Raw genomic sequence first — 24,645 nt, 5'->3', positions numbered from 1 at the left:
TCATGAGGGTCATGAAGCACTGTCCCATGCCGCTGGCTTGGGCCTACCGACAAAAGTGCTTCAGCAACGACGATGCTGCTGCCTGCACTGTGACCTGGTGACACTGCACGTTGCACCGCCCTGCTTCACACATTCAGCCCTGGTCTCACCAATGCCACTGGACGCTATCACCGAGCCGCTGCCTGCACCATGAGCTGTGGGCACTGCACATCGCATCGTTCCGGTTCGCACCGCAGCCCCAACACCATCCACGCCAGTGCTGCTGACTTCATCACCCCGGAGTTAGATCTGCAACACGTGTGACTTCAAGGGCCCAACGGCCCACGCATCAACTCCAGAACCGACAATGCGGCATCAGTGACACCGCTCTCCGGAGCTCACAAAAAGGATCAGGATGCCCTGCAATTCCAAAGGTACTGTTTTGTGGGTTTTCCTGACACCGTAGCTGGCCCGCCACACCGTGGCTGGCCTGAACTGTTGGTTTTATTGATCACGATGCCGTGATAACCCCAGGTGGAGCTATCGACTTCAAGGAACTGTATTTCTTAGTAAATCTTGCAAAATTCATATCTTTAACAATGTATGTTGGATTTTTAGCATTTTGGTCTTGCTTTACACAGCTAAATATTGGCTATTGTTCTAAAACTGGTGTGGTGTTCTTTTGTAGTGTTTTCTCTTATTATTATGTGTTATGTGCAAATGTCTTACACATTGCTTCTAAGATAAGCCTGACTGCTCATGCCAAGCTACTAAGGGGGTAAGCAGGGGTTATCTGAGCAGGTATCTCCCTTATCCTGACTATAGTGAGGGTTCCTACTTGAACAGGGTGCAAACTGACTCCCGACTAGAGACCCCATTTCTAACAGTCAGATACTCTCATCAGTCTCAGGAGAGCGATGTGCGGTACTTTTCAAGGCACTGGATGGTGAGGTGAAGGGTAGTTTGTTTAGCACATATGAGGGGCTGTGTGATGTGATTGCTGGAGAGCATATGATCAGTCCCTGTTTTCCAGAGCTATGCCAACACAAGGTGGAGTGTGAGTGCTCGGACCCCAGGTAACTTGCACAGGAGGCAGACATCTGGGTGAGTACCAGAGATCTGAAGAGGCATTTAGGGGTGCTCCTGATGGGAGTGGTTCAGGCTTTCCCCAACTACAGGAGGTGTGGGGGGGTTGCAGTGACCCAGGTAGGTCTCTGTGTAGTGGGATGGGTGAGGGGTCCTATGTCCAGTCTCAGAAGAGAGGGAGTGGGGGTGGGCAGAGGCCCAGGTTGCCCGAGACCCAGAGCCTGGAGGGTTCCATGAGAGCCTAGTCTGTACTGGGAGACCATTTGCTGAGGGGGACCCCATAGTGTCAGGAGAACTTGGGGGGCAGCTGTCACAAGCGGCCCACCAGTTCTGGTGTCTGGCAGTACCACTCTTGATGAGAGGGTGCAGAATTACCAAGAATAGGGTAAGGGGGGAGACAGTCCCGGTGTGCGACCAGTGAGTCACGGGTGGCCAGCTCTGAGGTCAGAGCACCCCAATGCTGACCCTGGTGAGGTCACTCCTGGCCTAGTGGACCGTCATACACTGTCAGATGGACAGGGGGCTGGATACCTGCTCCAGGCCAACTCTTACCTAAAAGATGAGGAATGTGTTTCCCTTGGGTGGTTTAAGGTTACTTCTCCGGAAGTCCTGGCTTGCCAGGCACGGGTACAGGCTCAGGGTACAGACCCTAGGTTGGAGGACCAGGTCCAGGGTGTCCCCCCAACCTGGAGGGAGGGGCCACTGCCAACAGTTTCCCTAGCATGTTGTCTTCTCTGGGTACCACTCCTGGTGGGAGGGTGCAGAGCACCAGAGGGAGGGGCAGAGTTAGGACGCCTAACCCCTAACTCGTGTCCAGCCTAAGCATACAGGCCCTGGGCTGGGGCACCAGTGTCAGGATGCAATCCCTAAACTGGTGGGAGAATTGTGTAGGACGGCTTCCACAAGCACCCTGACAGCTCTGGATTCTGGGGGTCCTGCTTCTAGAAGGAGGGTACAAAGCCCCGAGAAGGGGGGAGGGGCAAGAAGAAGTCACCCATGACCATCTTAAGGGTGCCGACCGTAGGCTGGAATACCAGTCTCAGGATACCACCCCCGAACATGTGGGAGGGAGAGTGGATGTAGGGAGCTACTTCCCCCCACTCTGAGAAACCACAGATATGAGAGCCCTGGAAGGGCTGAGGCCTGGCTCTAATCACTGACCGCTGCCAAGGGCCCCTGTGGGTTGCTGTCCTTGTGGAAAGTGTTGCCCTTGGGGTGGGGGCAGGAGTCACACTCCAAGGGTGGAATGGGCCACACCCCTATGTTGGCCATGGTGGTACTGTCTGCCTACTGGGATACATCTATGAGCCAAGTAAGGTTAGGTGCTGCACAGATGGGGTTCGCAGGTGAGGAGAAGGATTCCCCATGGGTTAGCTTAGTGTGCCCTGAGATTATGGACAGAGGAATACAACTGGGTTTAGGAAAGTGTAGAACTGAAATGTGCCCCTGCTGTTGCGGGCCAGGGTCCATGTTCTATCACCCCAAGCAGGGAAGCCTATCAAGGTATTGATTGGTCTCTGCTGGCTTTAGGCTGGTGGAGGGTTGCTAAAGCAAGCATGAGATCAGCAAAATCTGGATTGGCCTGAGAAGACTGGTTTGACGCTCGCTAAGGCAGAATGAGCTTGTGCCATTTCCCCAACCCGACTGTGTAACACAGCTGGGTTGGAGAAATGTAAGTGCGCATGTCAGTTTGGCCAGCCATCTTAGGCCGGCCAAACTGACATGCGCACTTACAAGTGCCCACCATCACTTCTCCCTGTCATGGCTCCACTCCGCCCTAAACTCCCATGGCTCAGTCAGGCAGTGGCAAATTTGTCACTGCCTGACTGAGAAGGGGGGCGATGCTCCTCCACTAATACGGAGGAGCTGTCCCTGGTCCCTACTTCAACAAGGTGTAAACTGACTACCAACTAGAGACACAATATCTAACACAGCTACACAACACTTATGCCACCATCAGACACCTTTTTCTCACAGGGTATCTTATGAAGCCAATACCATGTGATGGTGTGGAGTGTCAACTAGGTTAATAATAAAATCAACAGAGGGGCAGTTACGTTATATGTTAAATGGCCTGCCCCAGCTATACTATTTTTACAAGAAACTCACCAGTTAGGCATGAATTGCACATTCCTTGGCATACATGGTTACTACAGGGTATGCCACTCTGGCTTCACCGGGGGGTCCATGTGGAGATGCAAATTAAATATTTAAATCAAAATAAAGTCAATATTGCTGTAGCATGTTTATTTTGTTTTACATTTAAACTAAATATATTAAATTATTTCCGTTAATATGTAACATATTTTTTTAATAAACTTTGTACAATTTCTCTATACTTTATCATAGGGAGATTTCTGCCCAAATTGTGGAGATCTGCATCTACATGTGAAACGTTACTAAAAGTAGCTTTACACTCGTAAGTTAGGCTCTACTCCCTAAATTTAGGGTTTAGAGACACATAAAGCTTCACTTTGCAATTGATTCACACTCACAAATGTTGAATAGCCCATGTAGTAAATTTACTACGAGGTGTAGGAGTAAATTTACATGTGTAAATTTACCTTTGTGAAGAGGCTCTTAATTGGGTATGTGAAACGAGTTGCTGGATGATTATGGTAGGATGAGAATCAGTCATTGACTGTGCACTAGGATGAGATGTACAGCTGGCCTTCAGCAGTGTTCAGGTCCAGGGTCCAGACTAACATGGAGGAGGTTGTCAGGGTATGAATGAACATGTTAACTCTTATCTTTTCCAGATAGAGACAGAGCACCAGCCAGGGAGACATATTTATGGAATGGCACAAGCTGGTGCAAAGAGTGGGCTAGAGTAAAAAACAAATGACATTAGGGCGAGGGTGGCGGTATGGGAGAAGAGGGTTGACATTAGGCTGGTTAGAGGCGAAAAATGCCTCTAACCAGATTAGAGTAATTTTCTGATGCAAAACCATCAAATGACTCCTGTCTTAGCAAAGACAGGAGTCATGCCCACCGCTCCAGTGGCCAGCACAGGGTACCAGTGTCCCCTGGGCATGACCTTTGCCCCATGTGCCATGCAGGGGCCCCAAGTTGAGACCCCAATGGCACTTTAATTCAAAACATAAAATATAAATATATATATATACTTACCTATAGTTACCTAGGATGGGGTCCCACATCCGCCGGTGTCCCTCTGGTGTGGGTGGGGGTGTTTCTGGGGCTCGAGGAGTGCACCTGTGGACCCATTCCATGGTGTTTAACTATGGAAATGGGTCTGCAGGTCCCCTAACGCCTGGTCTAACCCAGGTGTAAAATAACAAAGCAAGCTTTGCACCATGATTTAGCCCCTCCTCCCACCCGTGCGTCATTTTAGCACGGGGATAAATATGGGGCTATGGGTTTAGCACCATTTCTTAGATGGGAATGCCTACCTTGCATCTTATTGACGCAAGGAATGTTCCCACATCTAAAAAATGGTGCAAACTCCAATATTTTGAAGTTAAAAATGACGCAAATTCATCTCAAATGGAGTATTTATTGTATAAGATACAAATACTAAGACTGGGCTTTGGGTCAGCCCATTGCCTGTCATTTTCTAGCCATCTTATCAATATTGTAAATCACATTTGCTTGCTTCTTATTAGATGGCCTTCCTTCCTATTCTTGCCATTGCCCCAAAACCCTGTCTCCCCCTGAAGCACAGTATCTTCACCATCCTTTTTGATTGGAAGACCTATATTCTTTTGCAGCTTGAATTCATTTATTTTCTTTGACTTTTCCATAGGTGTGCATATGTTTGCTTCCTCTCTTCCCCAGATGCTGCTTCTTCCTCACCTCTCTGGACCAGCACTCTCATAGCTTGTCTATAAAAGCCCAACAACAGCTATATTTTAAACTGGCGATGACTAAAAGCCATTTCATTGTGTTAGTTTTGTGTTATCTGCTGTGTTCCACATTTTTTACATAAAAGCACAGACTTTGGCACACAAAGGCCACATTTATGGTGTTGAAGTAGGGACAGACTGCCACAATCATTCATCCTCCACATTTAGGCAGAAGGTGTGCTTAGCGTGACTGTAATGGAGATGTCTCTTCTCCACAGGACCATAAATATGCCCCAGGGTTGCAGCAGAGCACTAAATGGAAAGCGTATTTGTCCCAAGTGTGAGTCATAAATCAGACCTTGGCAAGGATTTTTCCTTTAAATTCTGACACCTCCTTATACACGGCCTCACACAGTTATATTAATTTAAGTAACTGTAACTACAACTCTGTTATTTTTAACAGAACTGTTTATTGTCATGATTTCATATTTTTCCAACATAACATTTGAAAAGTAAAGTTTGGCACCATCTTTCTGCTTTCAGGTGTTACCCCATAAAATAAAAAGTCACAAACCACATCGTCGACCTTAGGGCATATTAAGTAATATAGTAGATCAGACAGTTCAGTTGTCAAACTTTCTCGAAGTCCAAGGGCTCCATACCCTTCGATGTTTACCAGCGCATCCTCTCAATTTGTAGATTTGCTGCAGTAGTACATATCTCAAATCCATATTGTCGGGAGGGCAGCTAGGTTAATCTTCAGTATCAAACAAGGCCTAGTTTGGCCACAAGAATGCCAATGCTCACTAGTGTTCTTTGACTTGAGAGGCATCCTTCCATAACCCCCAAGAGTGCAACTTTCATCATGTGGAGCTACAGTAGGCTGACAAGGGTATCACGTATTCTCTTCAAAAAATTGGAAATGATGGGGCATGTCCAGCCAATATGGTAGAATGTCCCTTCAGAATCACCACAACATGTAAATTTCATGTTGGGAGATCTCCCCATTCTACACACCTGTCGGGCTGTGATATACCTAATGTAAGTTGTTGAACTGAATCATGTAAGTTAGAGGGAATGGTAATCATCTGAGCCACCATCTTGGCCTTCAGCCATTCATCATCCTCCATTGAACCCATGTCTCCCTCCTAAGTGGTCCTCAGCTCCTTAAGTGGATCTAAGATATGAAGGGCATATTTACAAGCCCCTACCGCCACCAGAGCCTCACTTTTTGTGACACTCCGGTGTCGCTGTGCACTGGCCATATTTACAAGGTGGCGCTAAACCACTTTTTGTGGCTTAACTACACCTTGTAAATATGGGCCCCTCCGAAGCAGTTTTCTGTGGCAGAGGGGTGTGCAATGGGTGTTGCTGTGGGCATTTCACCGCAACACCCATTGTTTTTGAAGCAGGCCCAGATTTACAAGGAAACATAAATCTGAGGCAGTGCCAAAAATGAAAACCTCCCCAGGGGTGGCGTTAGCATGGTGCAACAAGGAGAAATACTTTTATTTCTCCTTGTTTTTGCTTCTTCCATGTGTGCTTCATTCTGCAGCACACACAGAAAGAGCAAAATGCCATGAATGATTGTTTATGTGCAGGAACAATCATTCAAAAATGATGATTTGCTACTTCTATGAGCATAGAAGTAATATCGCCATTGTAGATTGTTTATGTGCATGAGGAGACACGTTGCTGTACATAAACAATCATTCCCTTTAATGCAGACACCCTTGCAGACCTTTGGTGCAAGGATGCCTGAGTTGGCTCTGGCAGCTAAACTTAGCAATAGTGCTAGGAGAAACACAGGGTGCCTAGTATTTATGTAAATATGGGGCAACCCTGCGTTACAGAACTGATGCAGCGTGGCGCTGCCAATTGTGGTACAGCGCTGTGCCAGTTCCTTGTAAATCTGGTCATAAGTATGTTGGCCATGTAGTGCCTTGATTTACCCTTACAGCCAAATGGGCAGAGCGGGTTGTAGTCTGGGACTTCTTTTAAGTCTCTCTTATATTTATGTAACGCATTACAAAGCTGATTTGTTTTGTGCAAGTGAAATTCCTCTATGAGGAGTTCAAAGAGCAGGATGTGACCGTGGTCCCATATATCTCCCACACTGTAGTTTCCAAACAAGACCTACGCATGAAAGCTCTCCAGTCACACAACTTGTTTCAGCCTGGTGCCAGCCTGGAGGGGAGTCTGGAGGGTGAGTTTATGAAGCCATTTGATGTGGGACAGGGCTGCTCGCCTGTGTGAGAGTGGTAGCTTTGTGACCAGCGGGAGTAAAACGGGGGGACTATCTCCAAATAATAGGTTTAGAATCCTTTGTTTTTCAAGGGACGCCAACTTCAGCCTCCAGGAGGAGTTGTGCCAGTCACCAAAAAGCCAGTCTCCAATTGGTACCATCTATGCCTTCCAATAGTATAGTTTGAGGTCTGGGGAGCCGAGGCTGCCCTCATGTACAGGGAGAGTGCACTTAGTGTGTGATACCCTGGGGATTTTCCTGTCCAAAGGAATTTGAAGTCCAGTGACTGGATATCTTGGAAGAAGGTGGGTGGAAGAACATACAGGTAATTTTGTTACATATGAAAATGAGGTACAACTATCATTTCATAAAGTGCTACCCATCCCATTAAGTTAAGAGCCAAAATGACCCAAGATTCAGTCAGTGGGGACGTGTTTTACAAATAGAGCAATGTTAGTTTTGCAGGCTACTTGCTGATCCTGCGCGATGTGTACAGCCAGGTAAAAGAAGGGACCGTTTACTGTCTGGAAAAATGGCGCAAATGTGGCGCTAAAAAAGTTTAAATATGGGCCCTGGTATTTAAGCTGGGCAACATTACAATAGGAATGATAAAAAACAGCTACCTTGAAATCGATATTTTTAGAAAAACGCTGCCTTCCCGTCCAGGTAAGCATTCGAAGGAAGGCAGTACATGATTATCAACTCACAGATTGCAAATCAGGGAACTATGGCCCATATTTATACTTTTTGACGCTAAACTGCGCTAACGCAGTTTAGCGTCAAAAAGTTTTGCGCCGTCTAACGCCATTCTGAAGCGCCATGCGGGCGCCGTATTTATGGAATGGCGTTAGACGGCGCAATCAGACCGGCGCTGCCTGGTTTGCGTGGGAAAAAACCACGTAGACCAGACAGCGCCGGCGTAGGGGGAAAATGGCGCATGGGCGTCTTAAAATGGGGCAAGTCAGGTTACGTCGAAAAAATCGTCTTAACCCGACTTGCGCCATTTATTTTCGACGCCCATCCCCCATCAACATGACTCCTATCATTGTAAAGATAGGAGTCATGCCCCCTTGCCCAATGGCCATGCCCAGGGGACTTCTGTCCCCTGGGCATGGTCATTGGGCATAGTGGCATGTAGGGGGGCACAAATAAGGCCCCCCTATGCCACCAAAAAAATATATAAAAAAAAAAAAATTATACTTACCTGAACTTACCTGAATGTCCCTGGGGTGGGTCCCTCCATCCTTGGGGGTCCTCCTGGGGTGGGCAAGGGTGGCAGGGGGGGTCCCTGGGGGCATGGGAGGGCACCTGTGGGCTCATTTTGAGCCCACAGGCCCCTTAACGCCTGCCCTGAGCAGGCGTTAAAAAGTGGCGCAAATGCGCCGTTTTTAGCCACGCCAACTCCCGGGCGTCTCTTTTGCCCGGGAGTATAAATACCACGTAAAGGCCTGGGAGTCATTTTTTAGACGGGAACGCCTCCCTTGCATATCATTAACGCAAGGAAGGGGTTCACGCAAAAAAATGACGCACATTCCGGGAACTTTGGCGCTATTCGCCTCTAACGCCATAGTATAAATATGGCGTTAGTTGGCGTTAGTTTTGCGTCGAAATTGCGTCAAAAAAAACGACGCAATTTCGGCGCAAACGGAGTATAAATATGGCCCTATGCATTTATTTGGGTTTGTGAGGTTATTATTTTAGGCTCTATTATCCATACTTTCCTTTTAGGTGTTTCGTGCTAAATCACTTGGAAATTAATCTGACATTTCTATGTGAAAGGTTTCCAAAGTTTCCAAATTCCAAAGTTCCCAAATCATTAATATTGTACTGAAGCATTGCATCTTCTTTAGTCAGGCTAGATGCTAATAAGGCACTGTTATATACAGGGGGCAGTTGACACTAAGGTCGTGATTACAGGTTGTGCAGAATAGAATGAGACATTATCAAGTGCGGTAAATATCTCCTATTCTAAGTTTTCAACTTGGAAATAAGGAATCACATACAGAAATGCTATGCTTTGCCTTTTTCTGGCCGTTTCTACTAATAAATTTCAGCTGGGATAACTTAACAGAAATCGCTAGGTGAAAATAGTGGGAAAGATCCAGAACAACACGTCCGGAACCACGCCTGCGTTGTTCATGCAAGCGGAATGAGGCTTGCCTGATCAACGCAGGCCTTTTTCTCTGCCTTATCCACGCATTTGCCGAACAACGCACATGCGTGGTTACAGCAGAGAAAAAGGAAGATCCATCGGGAGAGGACGCAGTCAGGTAAGTGGGGCAGGGTTGGGGTAGTTTTTAGGGGTGGGGTGGGGCAGGGGGTGAAGGGGTTGGGGTGGTTAGACTATTTTCTTTTTAAGGGGTGGGGTGGGGGTCAGGGTTATTTTGTCTTTGGGGGTGGGGGGTCAGGGTAATTTTCTATTTAGGGGGTGGGAGGACGGATGTTTAGGGGCCGGGGTGGGGGATTGAGGTAATTTTCTATTCAGGGTGGGTTTTAGGGGTGGGGGGGTCACTGTAGTTTTAGGGGCGGGGTGGGAAAGTCGGGGTATTTTTAGTTTTTGGAGGTGGGGGTCAGGGTAGTTTAGGTTTAGGGGCAGTGGTGGGGGTATTTTCAGTTTTTAGAGGCGGAAGTGGGGGATTGGGGTAGTTTAGATTTTAGGGGGTGGGGGTCACGGTAGTTTTAGGGGCAGGGGTGAGGGGTTGGGGTATTTTTAGTTTTTGGGGGCATGGTGGAGGGTCGAGGTAGTTTTAGGGGTGGGGGTCAGGGTAGCTTAGGTTTTAGGGGGGTGGGGCATTGCAGTAGTTTTAGGGGTGGGGTGGGGGGGCTGGAGTATTTTTTGTTTTTAGGGGCAGGGTGGGGGGTCGGGTCATTTTAGAGGCAGGGTTGAGGGGTCGGGGTAGTTTAGGTTTTTGGGGTGGGGTTTGCAGTAGTTTTAGAGGTGGGGTTGGGGTGTCGGGGTTGGGGTGTCGTTGTAGTTTTAGGGGCGGGTGGGGGGTCAGGGTATTTTTAGTTTTTAGAGGCAGGGTGCGGGTCGGGTAGTTTTAGGGGCAGGGGGTTGCAGTGAGGGTTGGGTTTTTAGGGGCAGGGGTGATTTTGTTTTTAGGAGTTGGGTAATTTTATTTTTGGGGGTGGGGTCAGTTTTAGGGCTCAGGGTGGGTGGGGGTATCAGGGTAGTTTTTAAAGGGTGGGGTAGGGGTACTTCTGTTTTTAGCGGGGTGGGAAGTCAGGATAACTTTATTTTTAGGTGTTGGGTAGTTTTAGTTTTTGGTGGTGGGGGTCAGTTTAAGGGCTCAGTGTGGGTGGGGGTATCAGGGTAGTTTTTAAGGGTGGGGGTAGGGGTACTTCTGTTTTTAGGGGGGGTGGAAAGTCCGAATAACTTTATTTTTAGGTGTTGGATTGGTTTATTTTTGGGGGTGGAGGTTGGTTTTGCGGCTCAGGGTGGGTGGGGGGTATCCCAGTAGTTTTTAAGGGTTTAAGGGTTTTCAAGGGACGTCGGGGTACTTCTGCTTTTAGGGTGGGGGTGTGGCATGTGACAACCATGCATGCCGTTTCCACACATACCTTTACAAGGCATGCCTTTACAATGAAAAATCGTTGTAAAGGTATCTGTGGTAAAGGCATGTGTAGAAACAACACAGTCGGAGTTCCGACCGTGTTGTTCAGGCGTGCGTGGTTGCAGCATGCATGGTTCCATCATACAACTGAAAATAGTAGAGGCACTACATCTATCCCACAACTCCGGAATATAAGCCTAAGAGAGAGAAAATGCCTGCAGCAAATGACTTAGATAAGTGTATGGCCTGCCTCCTCTATATCACTCCCCGCGTCATCTTGACAGTCCTCAACTCTGGTGGGTATGACATCATATGTATAAGAGATTTTTATGAATTTGTATCTTTATGTATTGTTATCAATATATAGAATGCATTTTCACACTCAATTTTACATGTATATACTGATGTAGTGTTACTGATTTTGAAACAATATATCTATGATCCGTAGAAGTGTGCTTTATTATGTATGTTAGCTAGGTCACTTTTTAGCACAAATGCCATCTTGTCTAAGATGGAAGTCATCTCTGTCCTCATCTTGTTCCCCCCACAGTACATTTTCTCTTCACGCAAATTCTACAGCATATTGTCAAGCCTGAGATGTAATGGTTTTGTTCTACTGTAATTGTTATTCTTCTCTCAAAGAACGTTTCCTTATTCCACCATGATTTGAAACATCTCACAAGGTCTTTCCGATAAGTCACATAAGTTATTGTTCATGTAACTACTTATATTCTAGCACGACTGGGTGACATTAGCAAAGAAGGTGCTGAATATTCATTTAGTGGGTTAGAACTTAGATGTTAAGGCAATGTGACAGTTATTTTACATGTGCTCTGATTTGTTGAGGGAATTATACATTTGCTTACATCACAGTGAGCCTGTGGTCTCTGTAGTTTCCTGTGCCAAAATAATGTATAAAAACTCTCCATTTTGGAATGAACCAGAAGGCTTTCTTATTCAAATAGGGATGCTGTCTGTTTTTCTATTGATTTTGCTGCCTATTTTGGACTTAAATTAATTAAAGATTTTTGCATATTCTGCATTTAAGAGCTTTCATAGCTATGAATCAGTACTACTTTAATTTTGAATTCTGTACTAAAACTATTTAACGTTTCAGTGATCTATAACTCAGTTATTGAGTGGACCCAATCTTTTATCAATTGATTGCATTTCTGATTTTTATGCTTGGGGAAGTGCCTTAACATGGGCACACATGGCCTCATGAAACTGAAGTTTAACTCTATCTCTGATCCAGTGAAATGTGCAAACTCTCACTGAGATACATGTTGTGGTGTCTCAAGTTTGTGTTACCATTTTGCTCTCACACCTTTGGTAGCAGAACATGGTTTGCATTTAAAGAAAGCTCCTTTTTGCTTTAGAACATTCCCTTTTCACTAGAACTTAGTGATAGTATATTTTCCAGTGGGGATTATTCTGGAGGATTTTTTTATCCGAGAACTTGACTTACAGTGATGTTACTGAATGATTTGGATTGTAAGTATGAATAGGGCGTAATGCCTCTGATGTCTCTACTGTTACTGAGGTCTTAAGTTTCATTCTGAGAAATAGATTGTTATGCTTTATGTGAGGTTTTGGGTTATGCAATGCTGATTTCGGATTCACTTGATGGTTTTATCAATGTTGTTTTGATGTAATTTTCTTAGTTGTGGTTTATGTGTTGAAAAGGTTTTTGTTTATTATCAGTTCGTTTGGTTATCAGATTTGTCAAAATCCAATATCAAAAGATATTGGGGTTTGCTAGTCTACATAAGGTACTGTGTTAGGTGAGTCAAAGTATGCACACAGGGAGGTTTTTCTGAATTAGAAAGTATTCCTTTCTAGATGATTGTGTGTGTCTAATCTAAATTGATGTTCTTTTGCTACAAAGTGCACAGATGAAAGTACATTCACCAGGGTAGATTGCTGCTGGATGGGAGTCTGCTCAGTGTGAATAGGTTTAACCAGTACTGTGAAGGTGCTGTTCTTGTTTCTGTTGTTTGTGAGATTTGTCTTATTCTAACTTGGTGATTTTCCTCCTATTTAGATTTACCAGACACTGTTTATTTTAATTATCTAGTATACCTTAATTGAAAAATGTTTTGTTTTCCTCATTTATGGAGACGTTGTGCTGTGATTAGTTGGTCAGCCAGTGAGCCGTTCTGAGACTGGTGAGATGCCACCACAAAGCTGTGCTGTCATTTGTTGGTTACTGACGGAGCCGCCCGTGATTGGTTGACTTTTAGCATAGCCACTCTGGGACTGATGGTTATTTGCTTGCCTATTCCTTGTGATTTGTGGATCGTTTTCAGTAGAAATAATAGGGGCTGTGTTAAAAAAGCCTACGTTTTCTACTGCACCTTCTACTGAGGGCCAGAAATTACCTGCAGAGGGAAGGCCTACACATGAAATGATGATGGACATTGGGTTATATACGTGTACCTGGATTTCTGAAAGGCATGTATATACTACTTCAAATAAAGACTTGCAATTTCCTTTAGGGGCTACCTTTCATATCAGAACACTAGGTATTCTGAGACGAACTATTAACGACAAGAAGCCGTTACCCAGACCCACACATTTTGAAGCACTGAACAAAGGGGATTTCATGGCTACAGAAAAAGAGAGAAAGAAAACATCAAATCAAGTGAAAGCTTCACTTAGACAATGGCTTTAGAGCACATGGGATTGGCAGGAAAGATGCTGGAGGAAAGATTTGATGGAGGGAGTGAGGGTTTTCCCTTGGTTAGTCAAGGATACAGCAGAGAAAAAGAAAACTGTTGAAAAATAGAAAAACAAAATCAAGATTCAGAAGAGGAGCATAACTTTTTTAATGGTATTTTGCAATTCAGACCTCCTCCATATATTGATGTGGTACAGATACAGGTTCCTAGTCCTTCTATAGAATTAAAAGTGGGTGCGGGGGAAGATAGTATGGATGTGCAAACACAGGGACTAACTACATCTGTTGTTGTAAGCAGAAAAGTGAGTGCCCCAAATGAGATTGCAATTCCTGCATTGTCGATTACTAATGAAGTATCTGCTGTTTCTCTACTTCCAATTAATCAGCCACTTACCAAAGCCTCAACTTAATAATGTTAGTATTTTATACATTTAATTGGGAGACTATTTACAGGGACATTTTATTTAAATAGACTATTGTCATGCAATGTTGTTGAAATGAGATATTTAATCAATTAAAGAAGTTCCAAGATGTGCAAATAAGACACTTGACAAGCCTGAAGAATTAGCTGATTAGTGTGAGGTAGCTATCATTAAAATGAGAAATATGAGAAATTACAAACTGGGTTTGACCAATGATGAAATAAAGGAATTGGGTTTGATGACTTCAAGGGTTTACATTAAAGATTTTGTTGAAGTAACACTGGTATGAAGCAATGTAAAGAAATACAGAGAAAGGTGGAAGAGAGGGACATCAAGTAAACCGAACGTTTTAGAGACAACGAAGAAGGAGAAGGGGTCAACTAGTGATTAAGAAATAGGGACTGTTTCGGAATTTCCATTAAGAGAGGTACATGGAGGGAAGTATGTGCATGTGCCTTGGACAAGACCTGATCTTTATGCTTTATGACAATTTTTCCAGAATTAAGGGACGAACCTGAAAAGTGGTCTAAATAAGTTCACACGTCGACTACCATTTAAAAAATGCTTTGGACTGATTTGAATTCACTGTTTGAGATTACAATTCCCAGTGACACTCGGTCTGAGGTGTAAAGAGGCTTTTACTTGGCCGACTGCGGAACCAACCAGAGTTGCATCTAATAATGACCCTTCTCATGTGGTTGCTGACAAGTACAAGCAGATAATAGAGCATTTGAAGAAGAAGGTGCTTGAGAAAGATATCAATTGAGTAAATTCATTCATTCAATCTTTATTTAATTATACATTTATAATCATAAAAGAACATACACAATAAATAGAATTTAAAAAAATCAATAAAACACAAACATACCTTGAGAATTGAATTGTCAATCAAATAAACAAACCGATGTGCCATTGGTATGCGTTTTTTTAAAAGGCGCCTACGGCAGACCACATGACAGGCTCATTAGTCATATATAAGTAATAAAAAGCAGGTCTGCATTTACAAATTAAGACATTTTTAAAAGTGACAATTAATGCCTTCGTCTAAAAGGTGCATATTACTTACAGAAAAGAGTAACATGCATTAAGATTTGTGCAGAACAATTATCACAAGGGCAAGTCAGAATGCAATTACGATTGAACTGGCCTAAAGGGAAACAGGGACTGCACCTAAAATAACCCACCTGAAACCTAATCAAAAGTGTCCTTTCCCAGACATTTTCGACTTGAGAAAGGTAGGGTTCAATGCCCAACCAGTCTCATAGATTAAGTAGGATCTCACAGTGGGCTTAACATGTTCCCTCACCGCCCTATCCTCAGTTGCTAATTAAAAGCCAACTAGCTACACCTTTAGGCAACGTGAGTGGAGAGAAAAACAGATCTGGCTTGCCCAGCCTATTCACATTATTCTTAACATAACAAAGCCAGGGTATTTTCTGACCCTGTTCACAGGACAAGCAATCCAAGATCACCTCCCTGTTACATTCATTGTGTTTGTTACCCCAAACAGATAGCCACAATAAAAAAAGAAGAAGCTTAATATTTAATACGGTCTTCCACATAACCAAAAGCAAGTTCTTTATGAAGAAGAAAATGCGGAGTTCCCGGGCCCACCCCCAGAAGACGTCTCCTGAATCTATTTTCCTCTTGCTGTTGGTTACTGCAATCACCAGTACCTCATATCGAAGCCCCAAAACTTAAAATAGGGATGCATTTACGTTTGAACATCTCCAAAAAGGGTCAAATAGGTTTATTACCTACTCTAGCCAGCTCAAAAACAGCCCCTACAGATGAGTTAAAGCGGGAGCCTCTTTTATACATTCTAGGAAACTAGCTACCCTTATAATCAAGATGGCCCCCAGAGAGGAGAACTCCTTCACTTGACTAATGGACTGCCCCTTTATTGTCAACAAAGGAATAACTTTACGTCCTGACTTATCACAGTTTATATAATGAGTTTTAGTAATGTTAACATCCAAATCTAGGTCATCCATGTACTCAACAAAACTATTAATAAGACGCCTTAAAGCATTCCCTGTCTATGCAAGCAGGACGGCATCATTGGCATGTAGAAGACACAGCACCTGAGTAAATATTTTGAGAACTTTAGAAGAGCCAAAAGAGCTTGAGAAACATCCAGAGAAAGATGGTGCTAGCACTTTCATCTCTACTATTGTCATGGGTTTGTAATCACATGTAGCAAAGTGAGTGTAAATGATATTTTGAAGCTTGCCAAATAACAAGTGATTGGTTTGATGTGAAGCAAAAAAGAATCAACGAGAAGTTGATGTTTGCTTAGACAAATCAATTTGAGAGGAATGCTTGGAATCAGTTGAAGGGTTCTGGTTTGAGTTATGTTCAATCTGGTAATTCTGGAATGAATGAGATGAGATGTCCTCAATGCAATGTGTGAGAATGGGAACTGGAATGATGCAAATGCAGGGTCTTGGAAGAGCGATGGCGAATAATTCTAGAATGAATGCAAATGTTGACATCCTGAAGAAGAGTACTGCTTGTTGTTTCTATGGTAAAATCAGGTATTTGAAACGCAAATGTCAACAAAATACTGATTTAAATCCAGAATGATATTGTTCTCCAAATGCAGAGAAATGTATAGTCATATGCCCCCGTTCAACCAACTTCGGTGCAGGGTGTGCAGATTTGCATGAATAGGCCTACAGCCCCAGCGTTGCAGCAAAACATAAAAAAATAAAATGTCATATATTCCAAACTACCAACAGAGACCAGGGTATGCTATGTTATGTTATGTTGATTTGTATAGCACACTAATCACATGAGAGGGCATTCAGGTGTGTGTAGGTGTGTGGTCCCAAGTTGCTTATATGAAGAGCCAGGTTTTCAGCTTCTTGGAGAACTCAAGAAGTAAGAAGGAGGCTCTGCTGTGTTAAGGAAAGTTGTTCCATGTGTTTGGTGTGATGTAGGAGAATGAGCAACCTCCAGTTTTGCTTTGGTGGATGCAGGGAATGTGTGTGAGTGGGAGTAAGACAGAGTGAAGGTGTGTGGAGGGTTGGTGAAAGTGTATGCAGCTGTTCAGGTATTCTGGTACTGTGTTGTGTCGGGCTTTGTATGTGAGCATTAGAAATTTGAATTGCCTGCACTTGGGAATGGGAAACCAGTGAAGTTTCTTCAGGTGCAGTGTGATGTGAGTACAGCATGGACGGTCGAGTATAAGACTTGCAGCGGTGTTCTGGATGGTCTGGAGTTTGTGTAGGAGTTCAGAGGTTCTGGCACAGAGAGTGTTGCTGGTGAAGTGTGCTTACTTGACAGTCCGTCTGGTGTTCTGAGGCAACCATATGAAGATCTTTCACAGCATGTATAGGATGTGGAAGGAGGAAGGCACACTACCTTGAAATGAGGTGTGATGTTGAGCTTCTCATTTGGGATGATGCCTAGAGTTTGTGCGTGGTCTGTGGGTTTTGGTCCTAGCTCTGACAGCCACCATGTGCAGTCCTGTGGGAAGGTCGAGTTGTCGAAGACCAGAATGTGCCTCTTGTCTGAGTTGAGCTTCAGGCAGTTGGTCCGCATCCGGTCTGCTACCATGGTCATGCTGTTGGTGAAATTGGTTCTGGGTGTGGTTGGCTTGTCTGTCAGGGGGAGGATGAGTTGGGTCATTTCTTTATGAGATTATGATGATGTCTTGTGATCGGATGATGTTGGCAAGCGGAGTCATGTATATACTGAAAAGGGTGGGGCTCCATATATCAGTTTCTTGGTCTCTGATGTGAAGAGTGGCAGTCTGAATCTTTGGATTCTTCCCAAGAGGAAGGAACAGATCCATTTGAGAGTACAGCTTTTTTTGCCAGTATTGTGGAGTCTTCTGATGAGGGTTTTGTGGGAGAGAGTATAGAAGGCCGCGGGGAGGTCGAACAGTATGAGGGCCCTTGTTTCTCTTCGGTCCAGGACGATTCTAATGTTGTTGGTGGCTTCAGTGAATGTTGTTTTGGCGCTGTCGCGGTTTTCTGAATTCTGATAAAGTGCTGTGTAGAAGATGGTGAAGTTCATGGTGGGTTATGAGTTGCTTGTTGATGGCCTTCTCAATCAATTTGGCTAGTTAGAAGAGAAGGGAAGTGGATCAAAAGTTGTTCCCTTGATTCAGGTCGGCTGTAGTCTTCTTGAGGAGGGTGCTGATTTATGCAACTTTCCATTCTTCCAAGAAAATGATAGACACAACAAAAGTGTTGATGATGTGGGTCAGAGTGGGGCTGGTTGATGATGTTCCAAGGTTGTAGATGTGATGGGGGTATGGATCCATTGGGGTCCCTGAGTGACTTGTCCTCATGATTGCCACCGTAGCTGTTCTGGTGGGGCTTGTGCATTCGATCAGGTAGTCATCTTGGCTGGTGGAGGGTAGGTTAGTGATGAGTTCTGTGGGGTTGAGCTTGTGTGCAAAGTTGCTGTAGATGTTTGCAATTTTGCTGTGGAAAAAGTTGAATAGGTTGTCACAGAGTTGATGGAAGGCAGTAATGTTGTTGCCAGTACCTGAGGGCAAGGTGAAATTCTTAACGATCAAGATGACCTCCTTGCAGCTATGGGGCTACCTTTGATGCAGTCCACTAGTGCTTTTTTCTTTGTATCTCTTATTTGATGATGATAGTAAATGAGTGCAGTCTTATTGGTAGTTTTGTTGGTGTTGTTGTGGTTAGTTCTCCATTTCCTTTCTAGCTGTTTACAGTGCCATTTGGTGTCTCAGAGGTCTTCTGTGTACCAGCTGGCCTGCTTGTTTGATCTACTATGCCCATTGATTATGTGTAATTATTTTCTTCAGTTTTCCCTAAAATAATAATTCCCAATGGCAGTGCCTGAAGGGAGAGGAGTGTTGCCTACATGGGGGAGTCCTGGAGGAGGACCATTGTGGCTTCTGCAGTTCATTCTGTGGAAATCCCACAACTACCCATCTCATGAAGAAAAGTTTAATTGGTAGGAATCATCACTAAACAGATTGGTCACATTAGAAGTTCCTGTTGAAATAGGGCCTATGGAAACTAATCATCAGCTCATTCTATGTGATTCAAGTCCTGCAAACATATTGAGCAGAAACTTGCTGTGCAGGATGAACTGAGTGATTTATTGCGCACCGCATGCTGTTGTAGTTGAAACTCAAGATGAAGATTCTGCATTTAAAATGAAAACACATGATTCAAGAGTTTAGCTATTCCCAATTCAAGCTAATCACAAACTACCTCTGGATTTAAGGCATGCTGTCAATGAATAGGGGTGGGATTTCTCTGATGAGATAGAATTCTTTAAAAGTGCCAAACCAGTAAACATTAATGTAAAACCCAGTGCTGTTTTCCCCAGAACTCAACAATACAGACACAGGGAAGTGAAAGAAGGAATGAAACCTGCTGTTGAAAAAATGATAGAGTAGGGAATTCTTTGCGAGGTGCTTGGAAGTCCTTGCAAGTCTCTCATAATGTGAATTAATAAACTGCGTTATAAAAGGAGAATACTGCAGGATTTAAGTAAAATAAATAAAATAGTTATCCCATGTTGTGCAGTGGTGTCAAACCCAGCAGTGATCCTGCTCTAAATTTATCAGATGCAGAATGGTATACTGTCATTGACTTATGCCAAACATTTTTCTCCACTCCTCTCCATGAAGGTTGTTGAATGCAACCTCAGTAAAAGTAGCAGAGTTGAATATATTGACAAGATCTTGTTGCCTGTCAGAAAGTTCAAATGTAAACATTCATACGGACTATCAGTAAGGTTTTTGGAGTGGTCCATGATTTTGGGCAGCTGTGGTCCAAAGAGATTTTATGACATCTTCTGGAGGTATTCATTGTTTTATGACATCTTCTGGAGCTCCCGTCATAAACAATTAAACATGTTATTGGAAAGAAACAATAAAAGAAAGCACCAGCAGAATGAAAGGCTGAAACCAAACAATAAAGAAAGTGAAGTAATTAATGCTGACTTAGAAATTTGTAAAAGTGAATCACCAGCCGCTAAAAGATCAGCAAGGAAGAAACATGCTTCACCTGAGTGGGTGTATCTAGCATCAATATCTGAAGAAGAATCAGAACTAGAGCTCTACAGTCTAATAAATTGTTGCCAATACACCTTTGAAAGTAAAGCTGAAAATGATTCTGAGGAAGACTAACCACCTTAAAATTACAACAAAATGTTAAAGAAAAGAAAAAATAGAAAGATTGAATTGTGAAAAAATGTTGACAAATCTAAAAAGAAGAATAAACAGAATCTTTTAAGACCATGAACTGAAATAAACTGAGAAAAAAGAATGTTCTTTTGAAGTTGTATATTCTTGATGGTTTCCCAAAAAAATAAGAAAAAAAACGAAAAGCTTATTACTGTTTTAAAGAGCGGTGATGTGAATTTTTGGAGTTTCACAATAATGTTTGTTTTTAGTCCCAGTAGGCTAATAGCAGATGCTGCAAAAGTATGTGTCTGATCATCCTGTTAATGATATTATTGTTCTCAGTTAGCGTGTTGTGCCTACTTTCTCTGTTGGGATATGGCTCTACAAAGGTTGAAGTTACTACAGTACATAATGAAGTAAAACATAACACACTGACACTCAGGGAAAGTTTAGCTAGTGGATTTCATGATAATATTCATGCTAAAATGCTGAATGAACATATTGAAATCATAAATGTTCAAAATTGCTATGTGTGCACATTTCTATCACCTTCTGCAAAAGAAGGTGTGACCTGCTTACAACTACCAGTTTCTTATAGTTTGTGGTATTTGTTAGTGTATTTAACAAAAATTATTTTTTGTCACCTTACTTATCAGGTTTCAACGTCTCCCTGGGAGATCAGAAGCCTTTTCTACTCTACTAAGGATGTTGTCCATTTTTTCTATTGATTTTGCTGCCCAGTTTGGACTTAGAGGCATATTTACAAGCCCTTGCAGGCACATTGCACTGCCCTACCGTCATTTTATTTTATGCTAAGACGGTGCTAAGGAGGCCATTTCCCAACATCGGATTTACAAAGCGGTGCAATGCATTGCGCCACTTTGTAACCCCTTGAGCTACATTATGCCGGTGGCAGGCATAATGATTTCAAGGGGGGGCATTCCCCCACAGGGGGGCTTGAAAAAATGGCGCAGTGAGATTTACAAGATTTTTTCCATCATTTTTAATGCCTGCCCAAGGCGGGCGTAACAGTGACGCTCCTGTATCGGCCTATGGGCCTCCCTGTGCTTTGCTGCACAATCACCAACATTTTTGGCCCGAGGGCAACAAAGCACGTCAACAGTGCCAAAAATGTTGACGCTGTCATGGTAACTACTGCCATGGTGCGCCATATTGTAAATACGCTGCAACCATGGTGTCGTTAGGAGGGTGCAGGGGGACGTAAGAAAGGTGGCACATCGGGACATACCCCTGTGACTATTCCTATTTTTTGCATAATCTGTATTACTATGCATTTAAGAGCCTTCATGGGATTGACTCTGTACCATTTTAATTTTGAATTCTGTTATAAAACCCTTTAATGTTTCAGTCATCTAGAACTCAATTATCGAGTGGACCAAAATCTTTTATTAATTGATTTTATTTCTGATTCTGATGCTCGGGGAGCTGTCTTAATGTGGGGACGCATTGCCTCAAAAAATTGAGGTTTTAAACTGCCTCCAATGCAGTGAAATGTGGAAACTCTGATTGAAATACACTTTGGGGTGTCTTAGATTTGGGCTATGAGTTTGTTCACACTCATGTATCATTCTATGTCAACCTGCCACAAATCAGCCTTAAATGTCCGCAATCCACGGGAAAGTAGTGCATGCACCCCACTCCATATTTTGGGTGTGAAGCTTGCACAGGCAGAAACAACAGTTGATTTAACTGGACCTAGCTCCTAGGCGTGTCATGCCCTGAGTCCACAACTTAATAGGGTTTGGTTTTTTCACCAATGGTGAAGGAGCTCTGGATTTACCAGCATCAGAACATGATTCCGTCCACCAGCATCCAGTGTGTGGTTGGACAAAGAAGTAAGAAGATCATTGGCTTCCTAGACCCACCATTCCCTGATCCCCAGACAAGAACTATGTCACACAAGCACTCTCACCCACAAGAAAATCCTCCAATATGCCTGCTCTTAAACACGCCGACAGTTTTCAGTTTTCTGCCAACTGAAGGCTCTCTTTAAATTCAAGACTTTTGCACCCATTTTATCAGATCTGCACAAATCACATCTGCCACCTCCCTTGGATTGAACATTTATTACAAATGTGTTTCCTCGCACTGTATTTGATTAACAAGTTATTGTACATTAATTTCATCGACCATAGGTTATCTTTGTTCTTAGATGATTCATTCATTTCCATCCATATGGTATATCAACCATTGCCCCTCCCGTCACCTAAATTCCCTAAATGTTTGACAGATTAATAGTTATACAGCTTAGCAGTGTCACTTTTTAATATATGCTATTTCTTTCACATTCACATTAGAGTACTATTTGTACAAGTAGAAGCACAGGTAACAGAATATGGCTAAACTTGAGGTATTTTATTTAAACATTTTAGGACTCACTTTGGGAGGTACACACATGACAACCATCCTTCAGATCCATGCTGTCTTAATATGCTTAACATTTCTGAATTTATTATAGGCTCATTAGTTTACATCAATTCCAGCACTTCCAGTCATAATTTTTGTGTGGTCAAGGTGAATAGCTCTATGTGGTGTGACTATGGCCAGACATGGGTCTCAACCTCTTCCACTGGAATTAAAGCTGCAAATCACCAATGAACCTAAATAAGACTGAAATATATCCAGGTTTGCTTGTGTTCCCTTTTAGAGTGGGAGGAAGACTAGCAATAGGGTTGGATGGTGCCCATAGGAGCAGGGTCATGAACGATTTCATATGCTTGGTATCAATCTGTCATGGCACAGATTACCTAAAATGATGGAATGGGATGCTCACCGGTGGAATTACCAAAGGTTTAGAGAGGCCCAAACATTTCCATCTACCACTTATGTGCTAGCTGAATGAGCAAATCTAAGTGACACAGGTATGTCCACACCTAGTTCTTGAACTTACTTTGCCACAAGAAATTAAGCTGTAGTTCACTATAGTTATTTCTGTATTCTTTGCTTTTAGATGAGAACTAGGACTAAATTGATACGATTGGGCACCACCTCTAATCATACAGGCAAGTTAAGGATGGAACGGAATGAACCATGAGTAATTAATTAAATGTGTTTAAAACTGACTCAACCATTTCCAGCCCCACTTATGTACTGAGTATGCCCAGATGTGGATCCCACGCTTGCTGGCCTTCAAGCCTCAACTCACTGATGAAGCCCGACAAGGGTGAACACACTTTTTGGGCGTCCTATTCCCATTCAGCATGGCCTGGCAGCTCAGGCTGGACTGTCCCTATTAGTGCTAGGCCAAGACAAATTTACATCTGGTTAGACACTGTCTCTAAAGGCTCAAACATCTTAAAAGAGCAATTCACTGGAATTCGTACTGAGTAGGTACCAGTGCTTCAGACTGATTTGAGCATTTTCATCCAAAATGTTTACATTGTCTAATCCCACTGAAGGCACGTAGGCCTTAAGCTATCAAATAATTCATTGAAGTGCAATTCTTCATCAGACCAGCTGATGTCTGGATTTAATAGCCTACATTCAGATTCTTCTAACACCTTCGGTTTGAAGATGTTATGAAGCATGGCTTTTTGAGTTCTCATGTTTGGCCAGAAAAGTAACCTTCAGTAGGCCTTTCTCTTTGCAAAGTTCAACAGCTCTTCACTGCCTCCACAAAGTCTGGCCAGAGATGTTCAAGTTCTTCCGTTGTGTAATGGTGCACTGTGATCAACTTGGTAAACTTGCACCGTTCATACGCTATTCGATATCCGCTAAAGGCAGAACTTTGGGAATCAGTGATCTCTATTTGCAGTCTCTCCAAGCACAATCCCATGAAGACATCCTCCATGTGGATGGGTGTCACTACAGGAGCAATTTGGTAAATCTTTGCAGCCATGTCACCTGACATCACATACCCCGTCCCTGAGCAGTAAGTGGGGTAAACATCTTTGGGGTAGACATCCTTGGACACAAACCATTTGGTGTTATTAACACGAAAAGGCCTTGCCCACCGTATGACAGAGCCAGTGAAGTAGTTCTTCTTAGCAGGAAGGTTTGGCTGGAGAAGATGGTTGACGAGAAAGAATGGATTGAAGAACATGTCGGTGTCAATTTTCATGACATAGGTGGCATTGGGGCAATAGGTGGCCACCCACTCCATGCCCATCATCGTCTTTAAGGTCAAGTTGTTGTATGTGTCCATGAAGTCCTGCTGTAGGATATCCCCAAACTTAGTGCTCTCATTCCTCAACAAGGCCTGCGTAGCTGCAAATACCGCAGGTGGTTGAGGAGCACCAAGAAGAAACATCCTCATGATGTCGACGCCAGGCATCAATGTCTCGTTACCCCATGTCTTCCTAATGACATCTCGGGTGGTAGCTTCTTGTGGTATGGAGGGGATTAACAGCAATAGAAATGGTGTGCGGCTTTCGCACTTGTGAGCCTCATCGAAAAGGAATGAAAACCGCTTCTCTGGTGGTTCTGTCAGCACCTCGACAGTTGGCGTGATGTAAAGTTTGTTTATCGATTTGACTTTGCGTATGCTGTAACTTTGCCAGCTAACCAAAAATGAGGCAACTATAACCACTCCAATGTAGACTTGTTTGGACATTTCTTGCATTCGTTACTGACACAACCTCCTTTTTCACTTTTCTGTCAGAATACTCTGAGTTGGTGGAGTATCTGCAATGCACAAAGAGAAAAAATATTACAAGGGAAGGAGAAGGACAGAAATTCAGGTAAAACACCAGCAAGTAGCAGAACACAATTTCTCAACACGTACGGATAAGGCTT

At 43.4% G+C, this 24,645-nt stretch overlaps 1 protein-coding gene across 3 annotated transcripts in view; it reads right to left on the bottom strand.

Moving 5' to 3' along the window:
* Window positions 1-14,599: 14,599 nt before the first annotated feature.
* LOC138292777 (beta-1,3-galactosyltransferase 2-like) overlaps window positions 14,600-24,645 on the bottom strand; it is a 165,620-nt gene continuing 155,574 nt past the window's right edge. For all 3 annotated transcript variants that reach the window (XM_069231538.1, XM_069231537.1, XM_069231539.1), the window contains one exon: window positions 14,600-24,534. In XM_069231538.1, the coding sequence (XP_069087639.1) occupies window positions 23,504-24,472 (969 nt within the window). In that variant the 5' untranslated portion in view covers window positions 24,473-24,534 and the 3' untranslated portion in view covers window positions 14,600-23,503. The remainder of the gene's footprint in view (window positions 24,535-24,645) is intronic.

The sequence above is a fragment of the Pleurodeles waltl genome, chromosome 4_2, assembly GCF_031143425.1.
Source record: "Pleurodeles waltl isolate 20211129_DDA chromosome 4_2, aPleWal1.hap1.20221129, whole genome shotgun sequence".
NCBI lineage: Eukaryota > Metazoa > Chordata > Amphibia > Caudata > Salamandridae > Pleurodeles > Pleurodeles waltl.
Note: the sequence above shows the minus strand (reverse complement) of the source record. Positions and strands in the feature narration are given on the sequence as shown.